Genomic DNA, 21,782 nt, shown 5'->3' on the forward strand with positions numbered 1-21,782 from the left:
GATAGGATATTTATTGACACAGTTGTATTGTAAAACCCAGCCTTCACTTTTTATTCCAGGTGTGAGCGATATACAGTTGATGGAATATGTTTAGGTTAAAGGGTTTTCATCTCCAGTAATCAAACTCGTCAGGTAGTGCTTGACATTTATCGATCCTATATGGATCTGGCTCAGTAAACCAAACGGACATTACAGAAAGGACATTTCTGACATACTTGCGGAGGCTTCGTTTTAGATCGAAGAAAGCTTTGTGTCATGGTTTCTCTTTGTCGTTGAAGGGTGTCTGTGCAGTAGAGCCAACAGCCAAATTGTTGTTCTTGCAGCTCACAACTTATTTCAGTGAGGTTTAGGAAAGATAATTAGATTTGCAGGTGACATGCTGTAAGCAGAGTCCCTTCTTAACAAATGTGCCCCGGTACATGTGCCAGTTTATTTTTAAGTGGCATTGCTTAGAGCTGCTGAACTCATTGGCAGAATGAGGGTGAATAATAGGAGCAAGGCTTCACTGCAGTGCTGCAAATGTCTTTACTTAGCCATGTGTTTTAGTTTACACTTAAACGCCCTAACTGTACATCATCATTTAACATTGGAAATAGTTGTCATCTTGAGTCAATCCACTGCTATTTAAAATGTGTTCAATGCTCTCCATAGGAACATATACATGCATGTGCATATGTCCCATGTGACACTTATTTTTTTCTGCAAAGCACCTCTGAAATGTCTAAACACCACCCAGTGTCCATCTAACATACTGCATATTGTCCTAATGTTATCTATCTTATTTAGACTCCGCTCGGTAATTTCACACTCTCAAATGAAAATATGTTGCAGAGCACTGGTTTGAGTTTTCTTTATAGCTCAGTCAGTAGTGAAATTGCCATACAGTAACCTTGGTTTTCCTTCAGAACAGAAAATAGTCTCATGCTGTTGTTTAACTTCATTGAGGGGGTTACTATGATCACTCTCCGTCTGCTCCGTATTGATCCACAGCTTATAAGAATTTGAAGAAACTTGATGACAGGACGCATGATGTCCTTCCTTTAACTGAAGTTGTTGCACCCTGCACACTCTTAACAAACCATGAAATACCTAACCTCACTTTAACCACTACTGTCTCCAAAGGGGTTATGCACAGTAACTTTCACTTCAATGGCCTGTTGTGTATAGACATGCCTGTTATGCAAGAAGTTTGCAAAGAACCAATTTGCTGGTTTCTGGCATTTCAGATTTACTGTGCACAGTTCTAATTCTGTGTCCTTGTGTCAATTGTTTATCATATGACAAATGTATGTCAAAATATGTATTTTTACATGAAACTTCCTCTTTTCTCCTCTTGTAAAACGTTATAATATTTTGGATGATTCATTTTGAACTTTAGGGCATATACATACATTTATCCAATCAAATGTGATTTGAGGCAGGCTTATCGTTGCCTCGTGGGAGGAAGTTGAAAAATACCTATCAACTTGTCAACTAACTTAATGCTATCTGTTTAAAGCTTCTCTGCCATAGTCACACTTTATCAATCTAAGGCTTATTTCATTATCCTCTCAGACTCTCTCTGGACTTACTCACCTCTTTCATTGTCTATTGCTTTCTTTTGCACTGCAGCTGCCTGTCTCTCGACCAGTGACTTTATTGAAATTCAGTATAATTTCATTCCTACTCTATTGCTGGCCAGTGGGTGGATGGATGGATTTTTGATCTTTGTTCCCTTTTAGGGGTTGTTGTAGCTGTAAGACTGCTGGGTTGACCTTTGGCTGGACTGTTTTGTTTTGGTCTGTCCCTTCTAAGGGCCAGACTGTTGTCTCTCTGAAAGCCTTTTCAACATGTTCACACATTATCTCTGAGGCTTGAGGCTCAGTGTGTGTGTGCTGCTTCCTCCTGGCTAAACTTTGGTTACCTTTGGGTGAAAATGGATGCCCAGGAATGCAAACATGGTGAGAGTTTTTCTTTTTCTTACCTTCTCTTTCTTCCCCTTGCACACCCTCACCTGGTTTCTTTCTTCCCTCACTCATCTTAGTTCTGTTTACCTTTTAAGATAAGAGGACTTCACCCCCAAATATTTATGATCAATATACTATATGTGATGCTAAAGTACAGTAGACTTTTACTAACATGCTCTCACTGACGATGCTAACATGCTGATGTTTAGCAGGTATAATGTTGTGTTAGTGTAACCATGTTCACTATCTTAGTTTGATGTTTAGCATCTTCTAATTAGCACTAAACCCAAACTACAGCAGAGTATGATGAGAATGTCAGTAGTTTTTCAGGTATTTGTTCTTAAACTTAACCATTGGACAAATTACAATTTTGACCTGATGGTGGTGCTAGATAAAAAGTCACAGGAACAACCAAGGTTTTACAATTGATCCTGAGGAGGACATGACTGTCTGAGCCACATTTCATGACAATCCATCTAAAAGTTGTTGAGACAATTATTTAAAAACACAAATATCTAACTCCTTGGTGGCGCAAGATAAAAAGTCAGGGGATCACCAAAGTCATTAGGATTAATTATCTGGGCACCATGAATACCTTCACAACATTCATTACAATCCATCCAATAGACATTACAGTCTTGAGTCAAAGTGGTGGACATGCAGACAGACCAACTGATTGTTTTTGCTGTGCCACTGACACTTTTTTTACTCTCAAAAATATATATTGGATATATTGTACAGTATATCTGATAGGATTTACTCTTAACGCTGTCATGGTTCCTTTGACTAGTGTGTCAAAAACTAGGACTAAAGAATTTTACTCACTTAGAGGAACTTGTTCATATTACTGTGCTGCCATTGCATTTGACAAAAATAAATTTGAAAACATTGTAATTGGAGCATTGTTTCTGGATGTCAAGCACCAGCTTTTCTTAATAATGAGTCCACTGCAGAGATATCTCTGTGCTGCTTGTTTCTCATTGGAGCTTGCCATTCCACCGGCCAAAGCAGGTCGCGGTCAAATTTAACTCTGTATATTGCTGGTACATGATGTAGTCCTCCTGAGACTGCCAGGCTACCAGCATCCCCCACGCAGAGATCCATGTTATACTTGCATGGTGTAAATAGGCTTGACAAGAGTGATAGTCTCTTCCACTGGGAGGTCACAGCCAGCTGCCATGTTCTTAGAAGAAAGTGTTGCTTTAGTGCAGCCTCTCACCAAGACTGTGACAGTCTCTCCTATCAGCTACATAACAGACCTTTTCAGCAGGATGAAGAGACTGTCTCTCTGCACTCAAACCTTTGAAGATGCAATATGTAATACTGACAGCTAGTGTTTAAAATAGTTACTGCAGTACAAATTCAAAATAGTGGAGATGGTCGTCTCCCCTGCCCCCTCCTCCCCACACTCGAAGTTCACGGAGGTTGCCAGGCTGAGACCACAGCATCCACAACGTTTCTAGACACTTGTGTCACATAGCCAGACATTACTTCACAGCACAGCAGAGTAGCTAACGTTAGATGCTGGCTATATTGACAGTCATAAAAGCCCGTGCTCACGCGGAGCTCTGTACCCATCTGACAGGCACACTTTTTTCGGCTTAGAATTACAGTAGGAACCGCTAAAAACACAACAACCTCGCCATCCTCTCCACCCGACGGACAGACACATTTCCTCTGCTTAGAATTACGGTGAGAACCGCTAAAAATAAAACTACCTTGCCGTCCTCTCCACCCGACTGAACACACTTTATTGGCTTAGAATTACGGCAACAATCGCTGAACACCCTGCAAACTCACGGTCCTCTCTTCCCGATTTAGCAGTTAGCAGGGTTAGCATGGCGGCATTAGCCAGGACCAGTCGGGATCACTTTACTGGCTGTGTCTCAATTTGTTTTTGCGAGTAACCAACTCGGGTACTCTAGCTATATAATTCAATGTGAGTACGCAAATGTTGAAATGACATAAAATGCCCGTCCCTTGTAGCCGTGATAAATTAGCCTGAAGCTAATGCTTAGCTACCTGTTCAGGAGGACAATGAGCTAGCCAACTCGCCGTCCTTTTGGGCCCCAAACTGTCCATCTTTCAAAAACAACTCCAATATTTACCCGGGGTTTGTAACGTCTCTGGTCATGTAACTGTTAGAAACATCCAGGTTTTTTTTAGGTCGGGCAGAATCCATCTCCAATCTGTTTGTTTGCTGCTTTCATGGCTGTAATAACGTTACAGCTGTAGCGCGCTGGGTTTAAGTTTTTACAGGTATATCTGGCAACCCGACCTGGCTGTCAAACTGGGCAGTTGATAACAAGAAACAGGCCAAAACAGAAATTCCGTCACGGAACGGAAATTTCAAAAGGAGAAAATACTGGCATTAGCATTGTTGTCAGAAAAGATAGTATTTCAACTTAGCATGTTTCCTTAAAGGTCCAATGTGTAGGAATTTCTCCCATCTAGCGTTGAGATCATATATCGCAATCAACTCTCTCGCACCACGCAGTTCAAAGTACGTATTTCAGCTACGGTAGGCTTCACAAGCCGGTCTTTTGCTCTTTTCAATCTCCTTTTTTCTTTTTCTGGGCAAAGAAGAAGACTGCTGTTACTGAAATTTGGATTTTGAATACGTGTGGTGCTCCATGTTTCCTTCTTCAAACTTGCCGGGGCTGGGAAGCTACGATACCCATTAGCAGCATTAGCAGCACCTGTCAGTTTATCATGTGACAGTGAAAACACGAAAGGCGGAGCAGTATGTCCTGTATGTCCCTTACAGGCTAACGTATTTCAAGATGGCGCATGAATATGGAGCGTATATCCCAGTTCATGTGAACGCAAATGTAAAATTTCAAGCCAAAAGGAATACTTGGAATTGATGGTGGTGGTAAATATTCATGAAAAAGGACAAGTTTGTGAACGGGTAACACAGATTTTGATAATGAACAACTAAACACGTTACACACTGGGTCTTTAATATCTGATGACGCATTGGGGTCATTTTTGGATTTATTACAGTAAATATATTATATATTGGACTTTTAAATATATTGTCCTTGTTGAGATAAACAGTGTCCTCTTTGTCCTGATTTTCCTTATTTGTCTTCATGTCCTCCTGCTCCTTCTTCTTGTCTGGTTCTTTTCGTTTTAGCAGTAGTTTTATGTCAGTCCTCTGGTGGGATTGTTGAGATACTTTTATGTTGGTAAACATTCTTCTGTGTGAATAAATATAGATTTGAATCACAGGTGCAAATATTTCACATCTAGTTTAGTTCAGAAAACCAGGAATTCTGTTTCCTTCTTGGATTTGTTCCTTTTACATTGTCTTAAGGCTGTTTATGGACCTGGTATACTTGGTATACTTCTGTCTTTTTGTGTGTGTGTGTGTGTGTGTGTGTGTGTGTGTGTGTGTGTGTGTGTGTGTGAGAGAGAGATTTAGGGCTGACGCTGCAACACTGTTCTCATATGTTCTCTTTAAACTCGAGTAACCTCTCTTTAGTGACATCATAGTCAAAAGGCAGCTGCTACCACAAGGGCTCATGGGTATGGATAAACTGTATGTATTCAAATACCCTGATACAGCTTATATTTACATTTGATAAGCTACTAAGGATTTCTGCATACAGTCAGTCATATTTGCTTCACTGTCTAATGGTTGTACTTATGTGTATCAAATAAAACCATCTGTAAAATCTGACTAACGGCCTAATTAACACAAATTTCATCAGTGGTAAATCACTGTTAAATGTACTTAATTTAACACCAAAGCATACTTTGTGGCCACTATGGCTGTCATTTTTATGAGTTGTGTAACTTTGGTTTGTCAGCGGAGGTCATTCAGCAGTAGAGGAGGTGGATATTTACCGGTGTACAAGTACCAATAATCGTCTCTTGTTCAAAATGGTGTATATTTGACCTCTGCCTCTCCACTTCAGATGACTCGGGGGACGAGGAGCCTACATCCCAGTCGGACCGCAGCGAGATTCAGGGCACCCTGAAGATACTTGTCAGCAAGCTTGATGACCTCAGCACATGTAATGACCTGATCGCCAAGCACGGGGCAGCCCTGCAACGTTCCCTGAGTGAACTCGAGGGTCTAAAAGTCCCTGTGGAAGGAGGGGAGAAGATCAAGGCAGTCAATGAGCGAGCCACCCTCTTCCGCATCACTTCCAATGCTATGATCAATGTAAGTAATTGGGACAGACCAGCCTCTAAGACACAGCAGTAGTGAGCATGCTTCGGCATGATCAATGTAACAGGAATGCCAGTCATCTATAATGCCCTGGTTAGTGAGTGATGAAAGATAAGATCACTTTAAAGTGTGGCATTTTAAACGAGACTCAGTGAGCTGCAGGCTTAGAGAAGTAGTTCCAGACCATAGACTGCAAAAATAATGGAAGCTTCTAGGCCTGAGAAGTGATGCCAATGCAGAAGTGCCTTAAACCTGCATTTTATCTAATTTCCAGCAGGGGGCGACTTCACTCGTTGCAGAAAGAAGTCTGTTTCCATAGAAGTCTTGAAAATGACCCTACTTCTCACTTGATTTATTACCACAATAAACATTTTCAAAATAAGTTTATGGCCTTAATCGCTACTTCCAAGTCTTCTTCAATACAGCATGATGTTCATTTTATAAATTATGGTCCAATTTATTTTAAAATTGACCATAAAGCAGGGGATGCTATAGGGGCGTGGCTACAAGTCAACCTGTCAATCATGACAGAGGCTTAGCAATGCGTATCCATGGTACTGTGTACATAAAAATTGTTGTGAACTTGTTTTTGGGTGTTCAATTTTAACGTATTGTTAAGAATACCAACATCAATTGTCAATTTGAATAGCCAAAAATCACAAATTGACAATTTTTCTTCAAAAGGCTTTACAATCTGTACAACATATATGAAACTCTATCCTTAGTATTATTTTATATGATTTCTGAAGTAAACGCTTACAAGAAAAAATATTCAAAAAAAGAAGAGAAACCTCAGGAAGAACAAAAAAATACTTTTCTAAAATAACATATTGCAGTATAATGACACCTCACCCTTACTTAGTCATGGATGAGAGTTCAGGGAGAGTTGAGGATAGGAGTGATACTAGATATGATAGTGGGTGGGGGGGAGCAGCAGCTACAGGAATAGCCCCTGTTCCCCCCTCTCAAACCCTTGACCCTCCCTGCCTGGTGAGGAATGTCAGAGCTTTCTGGACTACAGTTAGACAGACAAACCTGCTCTGACTAAAACCAGACAATCACACAAGGTTTGTGTTTTCTTCCCGCTTCTCTCGATCACTTTGTTGATAGAATTGTTTATTATTGTGGCAGTGAATGTTTATTTTTGCTATAATGGCCGCCTGACCGATTTTTTATTTTATTTTTTTTTGTGAAATGTCTGGCTGTAAGGTGTTAAATACTTAGTCAGATTCAGTCGTGGTTAAACTGCAAGTCTTTTGAAGTAAGATTAGGTTGAAATCAGGCAGTAGGAAATTATTACTCCTATTATGCTCAAGTATGTGCTAATACAGCTTGTTAACAGAAATAAGTAAGATCTAGATTGCGTTAAAATTATACGAAAGGCCGTTACATAATGAGCATCTTCTTTCTCTCTGTCATCCATTTTCTTTATTAATTGGTATGGGAAATTGAAACTTACTGGACAAGTAATGAAATAGACCCTCTTGAATTGCCTAACTCATTAAAATGCCATTAGGTTTGCCAAGAATGTGCGAAAGAAGTGCTGCCACAAACTCCCTGTAGTGATTTTTGGGATTGTAAAGGGTTCTCTTTAAACCAGAAAGCAGTGTAAGATATAAGTATTTGGATTTCTGCAGCCATATATTCAGCCACTGTTATGGCATTTACTTGGATGTAACTGTAGTTTTCATGTGCTGTTCCAAAGAAAATTAGGCTACATGTAAGGAGGGAGTAAAGGAGGAGGGGTTGAGGGAAGAAGGAGGCCATAATGGCAAGACACAACTGCATGCTCTTTGTGATCTGACCCTGGCCTGAGGAGAGGGTTGCATTAGTTCATGTAGTTGTGATGTAACTTGTCACGTGTGTCATTGAATCCAGGCTTTTGACAGTTTGTGTGTACATGCATTTTACACACTTACCACTTCATGTTTGTGTGATTTTATCACATGGAACTTAACTCAAGTTCATTGTATTCTTTGCTACATCACTCATTCAAGACTTTTTAATTTGACACCGGCATCTGTTGATGCCACCTCCTACTTACAAATCCCCTTCTGCATGCCCATTCACTTGTCTTAGCCTTTACTAACCATGTTCCACCCAAAGGAAGTCACATGCAGTCTGCGTTTGTACCAGACTCAGCATAAAAAAAGTGGAACTTTTATACTTTTTAACTGGGTGTTGAGTTTCATATCATGGTTATGTCTGAGGAAGTGGACCACAACATCACATGCACTTCTAACATTTAAACGGAGGCTCGGACATTGCGGTTTAGACACTTCATGACAGACTGCTGGAGGTAAGAGATTGGTTGGATGTTTTTACTGTCAGATATTTTGTGATTTCCATACATTGTTTTGAGCAAAAGAGAGTTATATCCTCAAACATCTAAATGAGTATTGCTGGAGAACACATCAAGGTTTTTCATTTTAGTTTGTTATAAAGTTAAATACATTTATAATAATTGCATGACTGCGCGTGTTTATCAAACATGCCACTTACTCTCTGATCATATTTTCTCAGTATGGCTATGTTCAAAGGAGTGTGTTGTCCGGCGTCTTTCACGCGCAGAAACTGAAATGAAAATAATGACCTCTTCTGAAGAGTCCATCATAATTTTTTTTAATCCTCTGTGTCCTCCTTGGCTACTAGCAACTGTGTGGAGGAGGGGTTGGGGTGCGCAATCACAGAAGGGTGTGTGAGAGAGCCTTCATTTGGACAGGGACTGAAAAGCACTTTTTTCACAAAGAGGTATCATGCTGTCTGGAAACAAATCAAGGAAGGAGTCAGGTGTTACTGCATCTGTGTTTCTCTTCCTGCTGCCGCAAAGTGATATTGCATACTGCTGATTCTCTTCGACATTTGTCCCTTAAGTTTGCTGCCTTTCAACAGGACGAAAGACCATATGTAATCGCTCATGTGGGAAGGACAATGACGAGCCCCCACAAAATGCTAGGAACAAGCTTGATTGCGATCAAGCAATTTCCAAGTGATTATTCAGAAACTCTCCTTTGAGGCCCACTATGCTGACAGCCCAATGACTCAATGACATTTTCATCACACATTGTCAGCAGTGGGGTCTTATTTTGGTTCATTGGCCACTACAAGGCTAGGCTGTCAAATGCTGACATGTAATATATGTCTGATCTGAAGTAACCTCTCAGTAGTAAAAGCAAAGCAGCAGCAATGACGCCCCCCCCTGGACTCAAAGTCTGCTATGGAATCAGAGGTTTAACCTCTAGCTCATCAGTCACTCACTGATGATTTCTATGCGTTTCTGTGCTCCGAGGCACATTTAACACAGCAGGGAGACCCAGTAAATGCTTAGCAGACAGCTAATTAACATATTGATGGTTGCTCAAAACAATGGTGATAAATAGCCTTGATTACAATGATTGGCACAAATTTCTTTATATCTTTTTCCATCCCAATGCTCTCTCTATTGTTGTAAACTGTCAGGAAAAAATATATTTTATATATTATAGTATTATCTGTTGACCCCAATAAAGGTAAAGCATAAAGATCTTATGATTTTAATGGTTTTAAGAAGGGGTTACCTAGACTTGAACAGGAACCAAAAGAAGTCATTCTTTTTTCAAAATCCCTATTAAATGCAAAAATCTGAGAAGTTAGTCATATAGTGTATAGTATCTTAAACCTTGTTGAGAATTATGAACAACAGATTTTTGTAGCAGATGTAAATCTATATTCCAGACTATATTATAGATATTAAACTTTCAGTGCTGTCTGTGTGTTTATGTTCTTGTGTGCATGTGTTCCCCCAGGCGTGTCGGGACTTCTTGGACCTAGCAGAGACTCACAGCAGGAGATGGCAGAGGGCGCTGCAGTATGAGCGAGAGCAGCGTATCCACCTAGAGGAGACCATTGAGCAGCTAGCCAAGCAGCATAACAGCCTGGAGCGAGCGTGGCGAGAAGCACCCACGCTTGTTTCCACCACACCCAGTGCCCCTACTGCCAACAAGGGTGAGACTGTGTGCTACTTACTCCTGTGGGCCTCAATGTGGACTTCACTATACTGGCTAAAAGTCATGTGTGACCTTAGGCTCTATATTATAGACAGTCCTCATGCTGAGGAAGGTTTTTTGAAGTTGTGTCAGAAGGTTTGGATTATCACTAACTTAGAGATGGTAATTACCTTCACAGTAGGTCATGTGGAGTCTGTTTTTCAGTTTATTTGTTTACATATAACCAACGTCTTAAAACAACCAGTGGCCAGGCTGGCACGACATTTTTTGTGTACATCAAACCAGACCAGGAAGAGGTGTAACTTTCTTATGTTTGTTTTTAAAACTGGAGAATGGGATGGCCCATGGCTTAGGGCTTAAGATGCTTCCCATGAACACTAACGTCCCCAGTTTGAGTCCAACCGGGTTGGAGCTGTCTTTCCCTCATTTCCTGTCATCTCTCTCTCTGAAGTCTGTAATAAGGGCTTAAAATGCCCCCCCAAAAAAAACTAGAAAACAAACTAACTGGAGAATGTGGTTTGAGTTCCTTTTCCTACCAACAATCAACATTGGTTTCCTTTAACCATGATGGCAATCTTTCCAAAACAGTTAACAAGTTGCTTTTACTTGATTATACCTTAACCGTGGAGGCGGAACATCAGAATAGGCTCATGCTGGTCATATGGACGGCACTGGCAAACAACCTAGGTTGTTGTTGTTGTTTTAAGGGTGTGGACTTTGGTGTTTAACTACTATCAGGAGTCTTTTCTCTTTTAAAAAGTTTGAGTGGTGAAAGAACATTTCATAATCCTTTTTTGTGTTCATGACAAGGATGTAGTTGAATCTTTATTGAATAAATTCATTGAATGCATCATGCTTTTAATTTAATGATGGTTTTAATAGAATATGATGAAAAAAGATTATTTTTTTTTTTTTTAAATGCAGTACATTTTGGTCATATTGATGGTTGTCAAATGACTGAAGGTCAAAAAATGGAATCACTTTTTGAAAGTGCTGAATGAATGTTGGATACTGAACATTAGAAGCACACCCTGAGGAGCTTGCATAATTCAGGCTAGTTAACCAGCAGGAACATTGCCAAGTTTACTATGCTGATTATTCCCTGATTAATCGCCATGGATATGTGATTACACACTGCTCTCTCCTAAACTCTGTTAAAACACAAACTCACCACCATGTGATGGTTCTGCTAGTTTTGGATGCTGTTTGCATTTACTCACAAATGTATATGTGCGGACAGGAGGGAGTGAGAGGCTGCACAAAGAAGAGGCGAGTGATGAAGATGAGAATACTGAGTACTTTGATGCCATGGAGGATTCCCCTGAATTTATCACAGTGACTGCCACTGAGAACACACAGCACAGGTCAGTCACACACAGGCATCCATATTTTCTTTATTTAGCCAAACAGCAGGACAACTGAAAGGCAGATACAGGGATGAAGGTTTATTTGAGTTTTAATATTTAGTCTGCATGTGTACATGTGTCTATCACATGTGTAATAAACCATTTCTGTGGATGCTCTAGTTTGTCATAATAGTGAATTTGACTCTGAACAGGTGTCTGATGATGGTTCATGGTGTGACAACTTACAGTAACCTACAAACACACACACATTACAGAGTGTTGTTTGCTTTACTCTTACCCTTGTCTGCTTTCCTGCAGCAAATAAACTGTAGGTTTTTATATTTGCTCTCTCAGTACATTTTTTATAGCATATTTGCTGAAGTCAGTCAGTCTCGGGCTGGCAACTCAATTTGTTTTATTACTTGTGCTTTCTTCCTTTACTTTTCTTTACCTTTAGTGTTTACCTGTAGTGTTTTCTTCCTCAACATCTTTTGCAACATATCCCTCAACTCTAGTAGCACCATTAAGAATGATGGAAACAGTTACACTGTGTGTGTGTGTGTGTGTGTGTGTGTGTGTGTGTGTGTGTGTGTGTGTGTGTGTGTGTGAGAGAGAGACTGAGGCATTGAGTGTGTTTATACAGTATGTCCAGTGCTCATTGTTGACATTTTTTTTCATTCTCTTCCAGGCAATCTCAGAGTAATTTGAGCGGAGCAAGCGGAGGTCAGCCCAATCACTGGAACCAGGACGATCCTGTAGGTGTCTGTCTTCCTAAAAGCACTGACATTTGTGGACATTGCTGACTTTTGTAATCTCAAATTAGAATTATTTGTGCCACTGGAAAGCTCACAGGTCATTGATCACCCTCTTTAATTGCTTTTCTCAAAGTCCCCCTTTCCTACCCTACAGTCATCTCTCTCTCACACACACACACACACACAGCCTTTATCTGTGTGTGTGTGTGTGTGTGTGTGTGTGTGTGTGTCCCGCAGTGTCATTGTCACCCCTGTGGTGCCAAAGATACACAGCTGCGTCGTTCCATTAAATGTTAATTACTAGTCAAACATCTGCACTTCTCTCCCTCAACTCTCCCTTGCTTCTTCCTCTCTCTAACACACATCTGCGTCCTCTGTTCCCTCCTGTCTATTACTCGCTCTGTCATTCTGTCTCCACTTGGTGATGTGCTGCCAAGCTGTCCATGAAGCTGAAAGTATTTATCAAACTGTTAAAGTAAAGTTAAAAGAACACCATCTCATCCTGTACCCCTTCCCTTCCACCTAATTCCAGATGTCTCCAAGCTGTAATGATGTGCCAGGGAAGGAGCTGCAGCCCCGCAGACAGAGACGGACTCATGTCCCAGACAAGCCCAACTACTCCCTCAATTTGTGGAGCATCATGAAGAACTGCATTGGCAAGGAGCTCTCCAAAATCCCCATGCCTGTAAGTGTATTAGGCAAGGCCCTCCCTCTTGCTGACTGGTTAACATAAATCTGTGTGTGTCTCACGTCTTCTTGATCTGCCATTCAGGTAAACTTCAACGAGCCTCTGTCGATGCTGCAGCGCCTCACAGAGGACCTGGAGTATCATGAGCTTCTGGACAAGGCAGCACGTTGCGACTCCTCCCTGGAGCAGATGTGCCTGGTCGCTGCCTTCTCCGTCTCGTCCTATTCCACCACGGTCCACCGAACAGCCAAGCCCTTCAACCCCCTCCTGGGCGAGACCTATGAGCTCGATCGACAAGAGGAGTTTGGCTACCGCTCGCTGTGTGAGCAGGTAACAGCATGGTCACAGGGAGTTTTTGCTTACACACTCACTGATGTGCATGCACACACATGACACACAGCCTGTGTTCTCCAAAGAAGTTGTTTGCTGCCTAAATTAATATACCTTACCTTTACGTCTATCTTTCTTCTAAGGTGAGCCATCACCCCCCTGCAGCTGCACATCATGTGATTTCCCAACGAGGCTGGACCCTGTGGCAGGAAATCACCATTGCCAGCAAGTTCCGTGGCAAATACCTCTCCATAATGCCTCTAGGTAAGACATTTTATATTAAGTGGGTAGCAAACAAACTATATGTGTAAAGAAAGGTTCCATCATGCAAATTTAACAGCCCCAATACCAGGCAGAGTTTACTCCACATCCCACTTGAGAGCAGTAGACGACTGAGCTGCCTATCTAAAGCCAGAGGAGAGGGTGTGAAAATGAATCAGGAGGGTTTTATGACCCTTTGGCACAAACATAAAGTATGGGTATAAAGGGAGCTCTCTATTGCACGGCTGAGAGGTCTGGGGTCTGTAGGCTCAGATAAATGAGAGATTTGATAGATGCAGGTCCAGCCAAGGGATGCAGTGGTATTTATCTGTCTTCTCTCTCATCCCGTTATATGCCTGCTGTGAGGTCCTATGTAATAGAAAGCGTTTATGGTCAAATGCATGTTATCAATCTTCCAGGTTTAGGTCACAGTGGAAATAGTTGGAAATGTATTGCATGAGCACAGGGCCATACATGTGTTAGATGATGTGTTTTTCAGCTGCTGCAGGTAGAATTGACCATCTTCACAACAGAATCACAAAAGCAAACCTCCAATCTAACACTAACACAGTGCAGTCTAACACATCACTTTCAGGATTGCAGATTTATAACAAAGCAGCTGTGACGTTTCCTTTTTAGCCTTTTTTCCCTGTCTCTCCCCAGGTGCTATTCACCTACAGTTCCACTCCAGTGGGAACCACTATGTGTGGAGAAAGGTCACCTCCACAGTGCACAACATCATTGTCGGCAAGCTGTGGATTGACCAGGTCTGTTTGTGAGAACCTCTTATTGGTAACCATTCATCCACAGCTCCAAACCCACAACCCTGCATTAAAGGCAGGGTTGGTAACTATTTCCAATATACACTTTTTATATATTGTTTGAAATGGTCTTTACATCCCGACAGCAATAAATAACTCATGGGGTCATCTGTAGCTGCTGTAATCCTCTAAAAACTCCAACCAATCACTGCCTCATGATCTGCTTGGAAAGAACCAATGAAACACGTATTTGCCCCGCTGCGCATACTCAACCCCTCCCGTGTACGAGCCTGAGCTAAATGCGTGTTGTCGCCGCATTGCTAACAGTAGTCATGTTTGTTTTAAACATTCGGTATGATAACATTCGGTGTTTTACTTACCAGTGAATAAGACATGAAGTAAAATTGCGGTCCTTTCTCCGCTTTGCTCTGAAGCAGTGACGCAACGCTCGTGCACGTCTGTGTGTGGTTTGGAGCCCCGAGGGCAGGGGGAGGGGTTAAACAGAGCCCCGAGGAGATGCTACTTTCAAATCTTGCTAGCTTTTCAACATTGCCAACCCTGCCTTTAATGCCTCTGACCCTCCAGTAGCCTATAGATGTTTTTTCCTTCTGTGTTGCAGGGGTAGTGTATGAACCAGAGCAAAATGCTGTGAAGAAAGAAATATAGGTCTTACAGCACATAAATAAGAAGCTTCACAATCTCTAGGGATATACTGTATCTTCAGCTTTGATCTCTAATAACACCCTAAAATAACAGCCTCTTCTTTCTGTGAGATGGCCCAATTATTTAGGGGGAGGTGCAGGCTTCACATCTGCATGTCTGTCTGTATCTGCCTGTGCAGAATTGTGTGTGTGTGTGTGTGTGTGTGTGTGTGTGTGTGTGTGTGTGTGTGTGTGTGACCTTGGAAGAAGACATGTAGAAGAATATGGCAGATTCACTTACTGTACATCTCTGAATTATTCCATTGGTGTTTGGAATAAGGAGACATATTGGCTACAGACTACTATAGGAATATCAGCACTGAGTTATTATTAGCATAATGAGTTGGTAATATTGAATTGTTTACAAATGTCCTGTTTCTCTTGGATATTTATGGCATTTCTTTGGTAGTGTTCATGCTGATGTATGTGATCAAAGATACCCTGTGGAGTTTTGTGTATGTTCAGCATTTTGCACTAAAACACTAACTAATGTATTCAATGCATTTCCTACCTCATACAAAAATTGCAAAGCCTATTTTTTAATACTGTGGAACCCCCAGTGTTTACATTTTGTGATTACATTGTATTGTGCTCTTCTTCTTGTGCTATTTCTTGTGCTATTTTTAGATATTGTGTGACAATATACACCACTGTTATGGTTATTTGGCTATCGGCATGTAAGTTTGAGGTACTAGTCTAGCAAAAACAATACCACCTCTGCGTTGATACGAATTCCCTTTCCAACTTCAGCTTATCAACCAAGAAAAAGTCTCACAGTTTTACTTTTTATTGTTTTGCCTTCTGCATTCAATACTTTTGCTTTCTCCCACCACCTCCACACATCACTCTGCCACACAACGGTGTCATCCAAACAAGTCCATGTCAAATTATGGAAACTATAGTGCTACTGCTTTCTCTGCTGCCAGCCAGTGGCAGACTGTGCTGTCAGGATAATGCATATTATGATCCATGAGATTTTAAATTTATGGCTGTTAGATGCCACAAAAGGCATCAAACTGTGTGTCACAGGTTATGAGACTTAAAAGGTACAGCATGGCCCTCATTAGTGGCCTGATGCATGTGTGACCTCATGCAAGTAATATGGCGACCTGTTCATCAAAACATTGCTCTGCAGCACCAATAGTTGTCAAAAACTCCACATGGTACCTTTTTAAAGCACCTGAAAACTTGTTTTAAAAAAGTATTTTTCTATAACATCGTAGGATCAATCAGGATATGTTTCTGTCTCTGCTGTAAACACACTGGTAATAGTGTTTGATATGCTGTCATTCTCTCTGTGTGTTTGTCTGTCTCACTCTGTTTCTGTCTGTTTGTGCAGTCAGGGGACATTGAGATTGTGAATCACAGGACAAAGGAGACCTGTCAACTCAAATTCTCTCCCTACAGTTATTTCTCCAGGGATGTTCCACGGAAGGTAAATGCTTCCTTTCCACACTTATGTATCAGATCTTGGCATGACGTCATACGATGAGGGGTTAATTTGTCTGATGCTGCCTCCTGCTGGACAGTGCCAACAAATATATTCGTACACACAGTAGTGTAATATAGAAGAAGCTCACAATATATGAGGTCACATTGCAGTGAGGTAACCTCCTTTGGAGGCGTACCAATTATCTAAAAATGGGGCACAATGCTGCCCTCCTTGGTAGTGACTGATATGGGATAAGCTAAAGGAGATTTACTGGTGCCCTACCTAGGGGACTGTCTTTAACATTAGGAGGAAAGGGATACATCTGGACTCGCAGAAAGATAACTTGCTTTAGTTTCTTCATTCCCTGCAGTCTGTTTTTTTATTTCCTTTTGCTCTCTCCAGGTAACAGGTATGGTGGCAGACAGTGAAGGCCAGGCTCACTACATCCTCTCTGGCACGTGGGATGATAAAATTGAGAGTGCCAAGATCATTCAGAGCAGCCGAGGGAGCAGTGGATCAGAGGGCAAGCAGAAGACGGTCTATCAGACGTTGTCCCCCAAACTGCTGTGGAAGAAATACCCTCTCCCGTAAGTCTCATTAGCCTCATAAGGTAGAACATTGCAATACATGAGTTAACATAACAGCTGTCAGTCCATATCTTTGATTGTACAGCATCCCACCGTGTAACTCCCTTTAATTTCTTCTTGCTCTCTCAGGGAGAACGCTGAAAACATGTACTACTTCTCAGCGCTGGCACTAACCCTGAACGAGCCGGAGGAAGGAGTGGGACTGACCGACAGCCGTCTGAGACCAGACCAGAAGCTGATGGAGGAAGGGCGATGGGATGAGGCAAACTCAGAAAAACAGAGGCTAGAGGAGAAACAAAGAGCCGTGAGGAGGAGGAGGGAAGCAGAGGCCTCAGACGCTGTGGATGAAGGTATGAAAAGGAGAACAGGAGGTGTGGTGTGTGATAGGCAAATAGCTAATGAGTAAACCACAGAGACAGGCAGGGATGATGAAGAAAGGATGAAGGGAGGGGAAGAACGTAGAGTCTCGAGCGGGAGGAGTTTTGGGGGGTTTCTATAGTAAAAGTGACATTCATTGTCTGCTTTGACAGTGTTAGGTGACAGTTGGAGCACTGTTGGGCATGAAATTAGAGTTATATCCGTTAAATTATCAGTACAAAAGATAAGCAACTAAATAAGAAAATGTCAGTTTTCACGTGCTCGGCCATGACCGGCGACCGGCAGGTCAGTCTGATATATAATATATATAATGCTACAATTAACTGACAACATAAGTTATACGAGTTACAGTTCTCAAGGACGCACCCACAGACGCGACAGCACAGTCTCTTTTTCCTTTCTCTCAACTTTTCCACCGTGTGTCGCGCGAACCCGCTCGCGGTGTGAAGCACGTGTCCGCGCTATTCTTGAACATGTAGGGAACCTCGTGAATTAACCTGCAACATGTCAGCTGTTTGGAAATTCTTCAGCGTGTGTGCAGAAGATAACAAGTTTGCAATATGCAACACCTGCAAGTAAAAAGTAGGGCGTGGAGGGACGACACCAAAAACCAAAATCACATTTTTTTAGTTAGATATTGGATGTGAAAAGAAGGAAATGGTTCTAACATTGCACTTTAGATTTAGGTGTGTGAATTTCCCACACCAGGAGTAAGTCATATAGTTCTGTTTTATAGTGATCCATTATCTGTTCAAAAATGTTTCTATGTTCTGTGCAAAATGTTCTATTGAAGAAAAGATATATATTTGTGTGTGCTGTAAAGTGGTTAGAAAAAAAAAAATCGGAATCGGCTAAAATCGGTATCTGCTGGCCTAACTCAAAGAAAATCGGAATCAGCCTAGAAAGTTGTAATCGGTGCATCTCTACTTCAAACATTTAGTAGTAGGTTTAATCAGTTCACTTTCAGGTTCTGGGCCAATTGGATGCATTTTGTAATTTGGTTATGTTTTGTCCCTAATTGCAAGAATAATGTGTTTTTAATTCACCACGACTTTGATTAACAACTCTAGCTAGCATCTTTTCCATAGCAAATGCAACTGAGGCTCATGGGTATTGTAGTATTTAGAGCCTAGCCCAGTTTTGCAGGTCAGAAAGCACGTCTTAACACAAAAGGTTCGGTACAATAGAAGCCAGACTGAACTTTACGGAGAACTCAGCAGTTCATCGTGTGTGTGTGTGTGTGTGTGCGTGTGTGTGTGTGCGTGTGCGTGTGTGTGTGTGTGTGTAGGCTGGATTGTATTCAATGTACCCATGACTTGTCTTTCTTTTCCTCCCTCTATTGGTGGTCAGAGTGTGATTATGACTCTGGTGAGTGGGGGTTGCCCTGTGTCCCTCTGTTGTGCATCACTCCTCCCCCACACACACACACACACACCGTCCTCTGTGTGATCTGCCTCTGTTTGGGAACTGCATGATACCCTTCTCATGTCAACTTCTCCAGAAAATAACTCAGGACTTTTTCCTGGATACATGTGACATTTTCATTTAGAAATATGTAACATGAAATAAAATATACAACTCTAAAATCAAGTATTGTTAATGTGCTATGGTGAAGCCACATTAGCAAGTGATTCATTTGCACTGCATTGTCATCCTGTCTATTCGATTGTTTGTGGGCACTTTTCCGGTGGACTGGCCAACAGTAAACAAGTAAAAAGTAAACAAGTTACTGTATGATTTAAGATTCAAAATTGTTTATTTGTTTACTTTGTTTTATTTACTTGAAAAAGTACAAGATGCTTTATTCATCTAAGTCAAATCCACATCCACTCCTCTAGCCAGCTTGCTGAGCTGCAATTTCTCCCTCTTTTGACTGGTTTGTGTATTAAGGAGCAGATGAATTATTCAGACGAGGGAGTCCCATAACTGTGATTATAATTTTCCCATTCACCATGATTGATCCAGGTTTTTGCATTGCACACATCGTGCTCATATGTATTTTATTGAGCTCTGTTCACATTTGGAGCTATCCCAAATGCAGTGCACAGCGATTGATTGCTTCCGCTGTATATGCATATGTATGAAGGCAAATTGATTGCTCAGTGAATTGCCTGCAAGTGTGGCTTTTCCACTAGAGTGTGATTAAATGACAAGTGATTGAGTAAAACCTGTGCTTCTTCCTACAGGTAAAGAATACGAAGGCTACCAGCCGTTGTGGTTTCAACAGAGGAGGGATTCAGTTACTGGAGAGACAAACTTTGTGTACAACGGAGGTTACTGGGAGGCGAAGGAGAGACAGGACTGGAGCATGTGTCCTAACATCTTCTAACCCAGGAACTCTGCCAGGATCACTCCTAACCTCATCGGACAGGGAACTGCTCTGCCTCTGGTCCTTCAGCAATGGGGCTTAGCTGGCTTATGAGCACCATGTGGACCTTTTATTGAGCATGAGAATGTGTATGTTTCACACACTCTCGGATTACCTCCAAATGTACACTCTCACTCTGTTTTTACTATCGAGAAAAAGAAGGGGCGTTCCCTGAGTCTTTGACACTATACTGAAACAGCACTGAGATCATGTGTGGATGTGAGGTGGTGTTGGAGTTGTAACACCACACAATAAAGGCACCTGCACACTCCTGAAATCAGGTGCTCGATAAATCTAATTCACAATGCACTTTTTCTGTTTTCACCCCATTTAAGAGTTTTTACTGATTGGACAGAAACCCATATCAAAGGAGCTCACATTTCTAGACTGACAACTAACAGGGACAAAATAAACAGGCACATAGACGCAAAACAGTGTTGAACACACATGTCAGTTTTTCAGGGGTTACAAGAAAAGTGTCCTCATCCTTAATTTAATAATAATTGAGATTATGGCAGGCCTACTTTACATATATCTTAAATTAATTCTTTTTCAGGTGCTCATTATTTGCCCCATTTAGTTGCTTAAGGATGAGGCTAAGGCTTAAAAATGTTGTTTGGAAAATTCTGTCTAATAGATGTTATCAATTATGCAGACACAAAGAGTTTTAAATTAAATTAATAATTAATTAAAATTAAATAAAGACATTCAGGAAAAAATATTCACATAAATAACTACAGACAAATAGGTAACATAGCCTAGTAAGATAATGCAATGCATTTTTTTTACTCAGCTCTTTATACTGTATGAAATTAATGCAGATTATTTTCACAATCGTCAGCAAGTCAGTTTTATTTTACTTTTATCAAGACAAACCGGGCAGAGCCAGGTCCAGTATGTCATTGCCTGGTGGTAAAACGGTCACTGAGAAAAAAAAAAAAAAAAAAGGACATTTTGAAGTGAAAACTGCTAAAAAGAATAAATACAACTGTATAAATAATAACGAGCTGTGTTTTAAAAAATATATTGGATTACTTCACAATTTTATGGTTATATTATATATTTTGTGTGTTTTTATTAATATGCTTATTTACTTTCCATAACCAACAGCTAACATTTGATTGGGCAAACCATCTTTTTTTTTATACAGCAGAGGCTGGCTTGTCTGAACTGATGAAATATTAAGCAGTGCAGAAATATATTCTATTTGGTGTGAATGTTGGGAGTTTCCCTCTAGAAATGAAGTAGTAAATTAGACTAGAGTCCATGTAGAGAAAATATATGGCTGCTTATTAATTTCATATGTTGAATATAAATTGCCTCTATGCTTCAATGCATTTTAGTCATCCCAACATGCTTCAGACATCTTCCATTTGTGATTCTGATTAGTAAAATTCTGCAATAGTGAGTCCTTTAGTTGTAACACACTGAACATCCATATCACTCTAATCTTCATCAAAGAACTAAATAAGCACTTTTCACTGTGGTAGATCATAGGTAAGTAGTACATATCTCTGTGTTGATGTTGAGAAAATTTCACGCTGTACATGTACTTTACCTTGTCCTCTGGTGCTCTCCCATAGCAACATATCGTATCCTTGGTGACCATTTTCAGTGCATCATTGTCAGTGATCATACAAAATAGTATTAAGTCTGCACCAAAACACTGAGACATTCGGTGATTACCACCCAGTACATACAGGAACATGTTGCTTTTTTATATTGGTACTTGCTCCACAGCCTCCATCAGTCACTAGTTTGTAGCTCAGTTTCCAGTTGGACTACAGCACGTTAAACTGGACCGGTTTCTCTGAGGAGTCCAGTGTGGCTTCAGCTGAAAGAGGGCAGGGCTGGTTCCTGTATCACACCTCTGTGCAATTAGCTCCAGCCACAGATGAATCCCCCCAGCTGCCGCTCCAGCTCAACACAGCTCACATGTGTAGTCCTTTCATTCGGTGTTTGTGGACACGCTGATCTGGGATCAGCTCACGAAGGTAACCCTTAGTCTTTTGCCTTTTAATTGACTGAACAAGGGAAATAGTCCCCTGACCTGTGCACTACAC

General features: G+C 41.1%; 1 protein-coding gene across 1 annotated transcript in view; it reads left to right on the plus strand.

Moving 5' to 3' along the window:
- osbp2b (oxysterol binding protein 2b) overlaps positions 1–20,017 on the plus strand; it is a 47,990-nt gene extending 27,973 nt beyond the window's left edge. The window contains exons 3-14 of the mRNA XM_078250738.1: positions 5,870–6,120; positions 9,912–10,110; positions 11,353–11,476; positions 12,147–12,213; positions 12,746–12,898; positions 12,986–13,231; positions 13,375–13,495; positions 14,156–14,259; positions 16,294–16,389; positions 16,789–16,973; positions 17,103–17,323; positions 19,538–20,017. Of these exons, the coding sequence (XP_078106864.1) occupies positions 5,870–6,120; positions 9,912–10,110; positions 11,353–11,476; positions 12,147–12,213; positions 12,746–12,898; positions 12,986–13,231; positions 13,375–13,495; positions 14,156–14,259; positions 16,294–16,389; positions 16,789–16,973; positions 17,103–17,323; positions 19,538–19,680 (1,910 nt within the window). The 3' untranslated portion in view covers positions 19,681–20,017. The remainder of the gene's footprint in view (positions 1–5,869; positions 6,121–9,911; positions 10,111–11,352; positions 11,477–12,146; positions 12,214–12,745; positions 12,899–12,985; positions 13,232–13,374; positions 13,496–14,155; positions 14,260–16,293; positions 16,390–16,788; positions 16,974–17,102; positions 17,324–19,537) is intronic.
- The last annotated feature ends 1,765 nt before the right edge of the window (positions 20,018–21,782 follow it).

Source organism: Sander vitreus, chromosome 5, assembly GCF_031162955.1.
Source record: "Sander vitreus isolate 19-12246 chromosome 5, sanVit1, whole genome shotgun sequence".
NCBI classification, from domain to species: domain Eukaryota; kingdom Metazoa; phylum Chordata; class Actinopteri; order Perciformes; family Percidae; genus Sander; species Sander vitreus.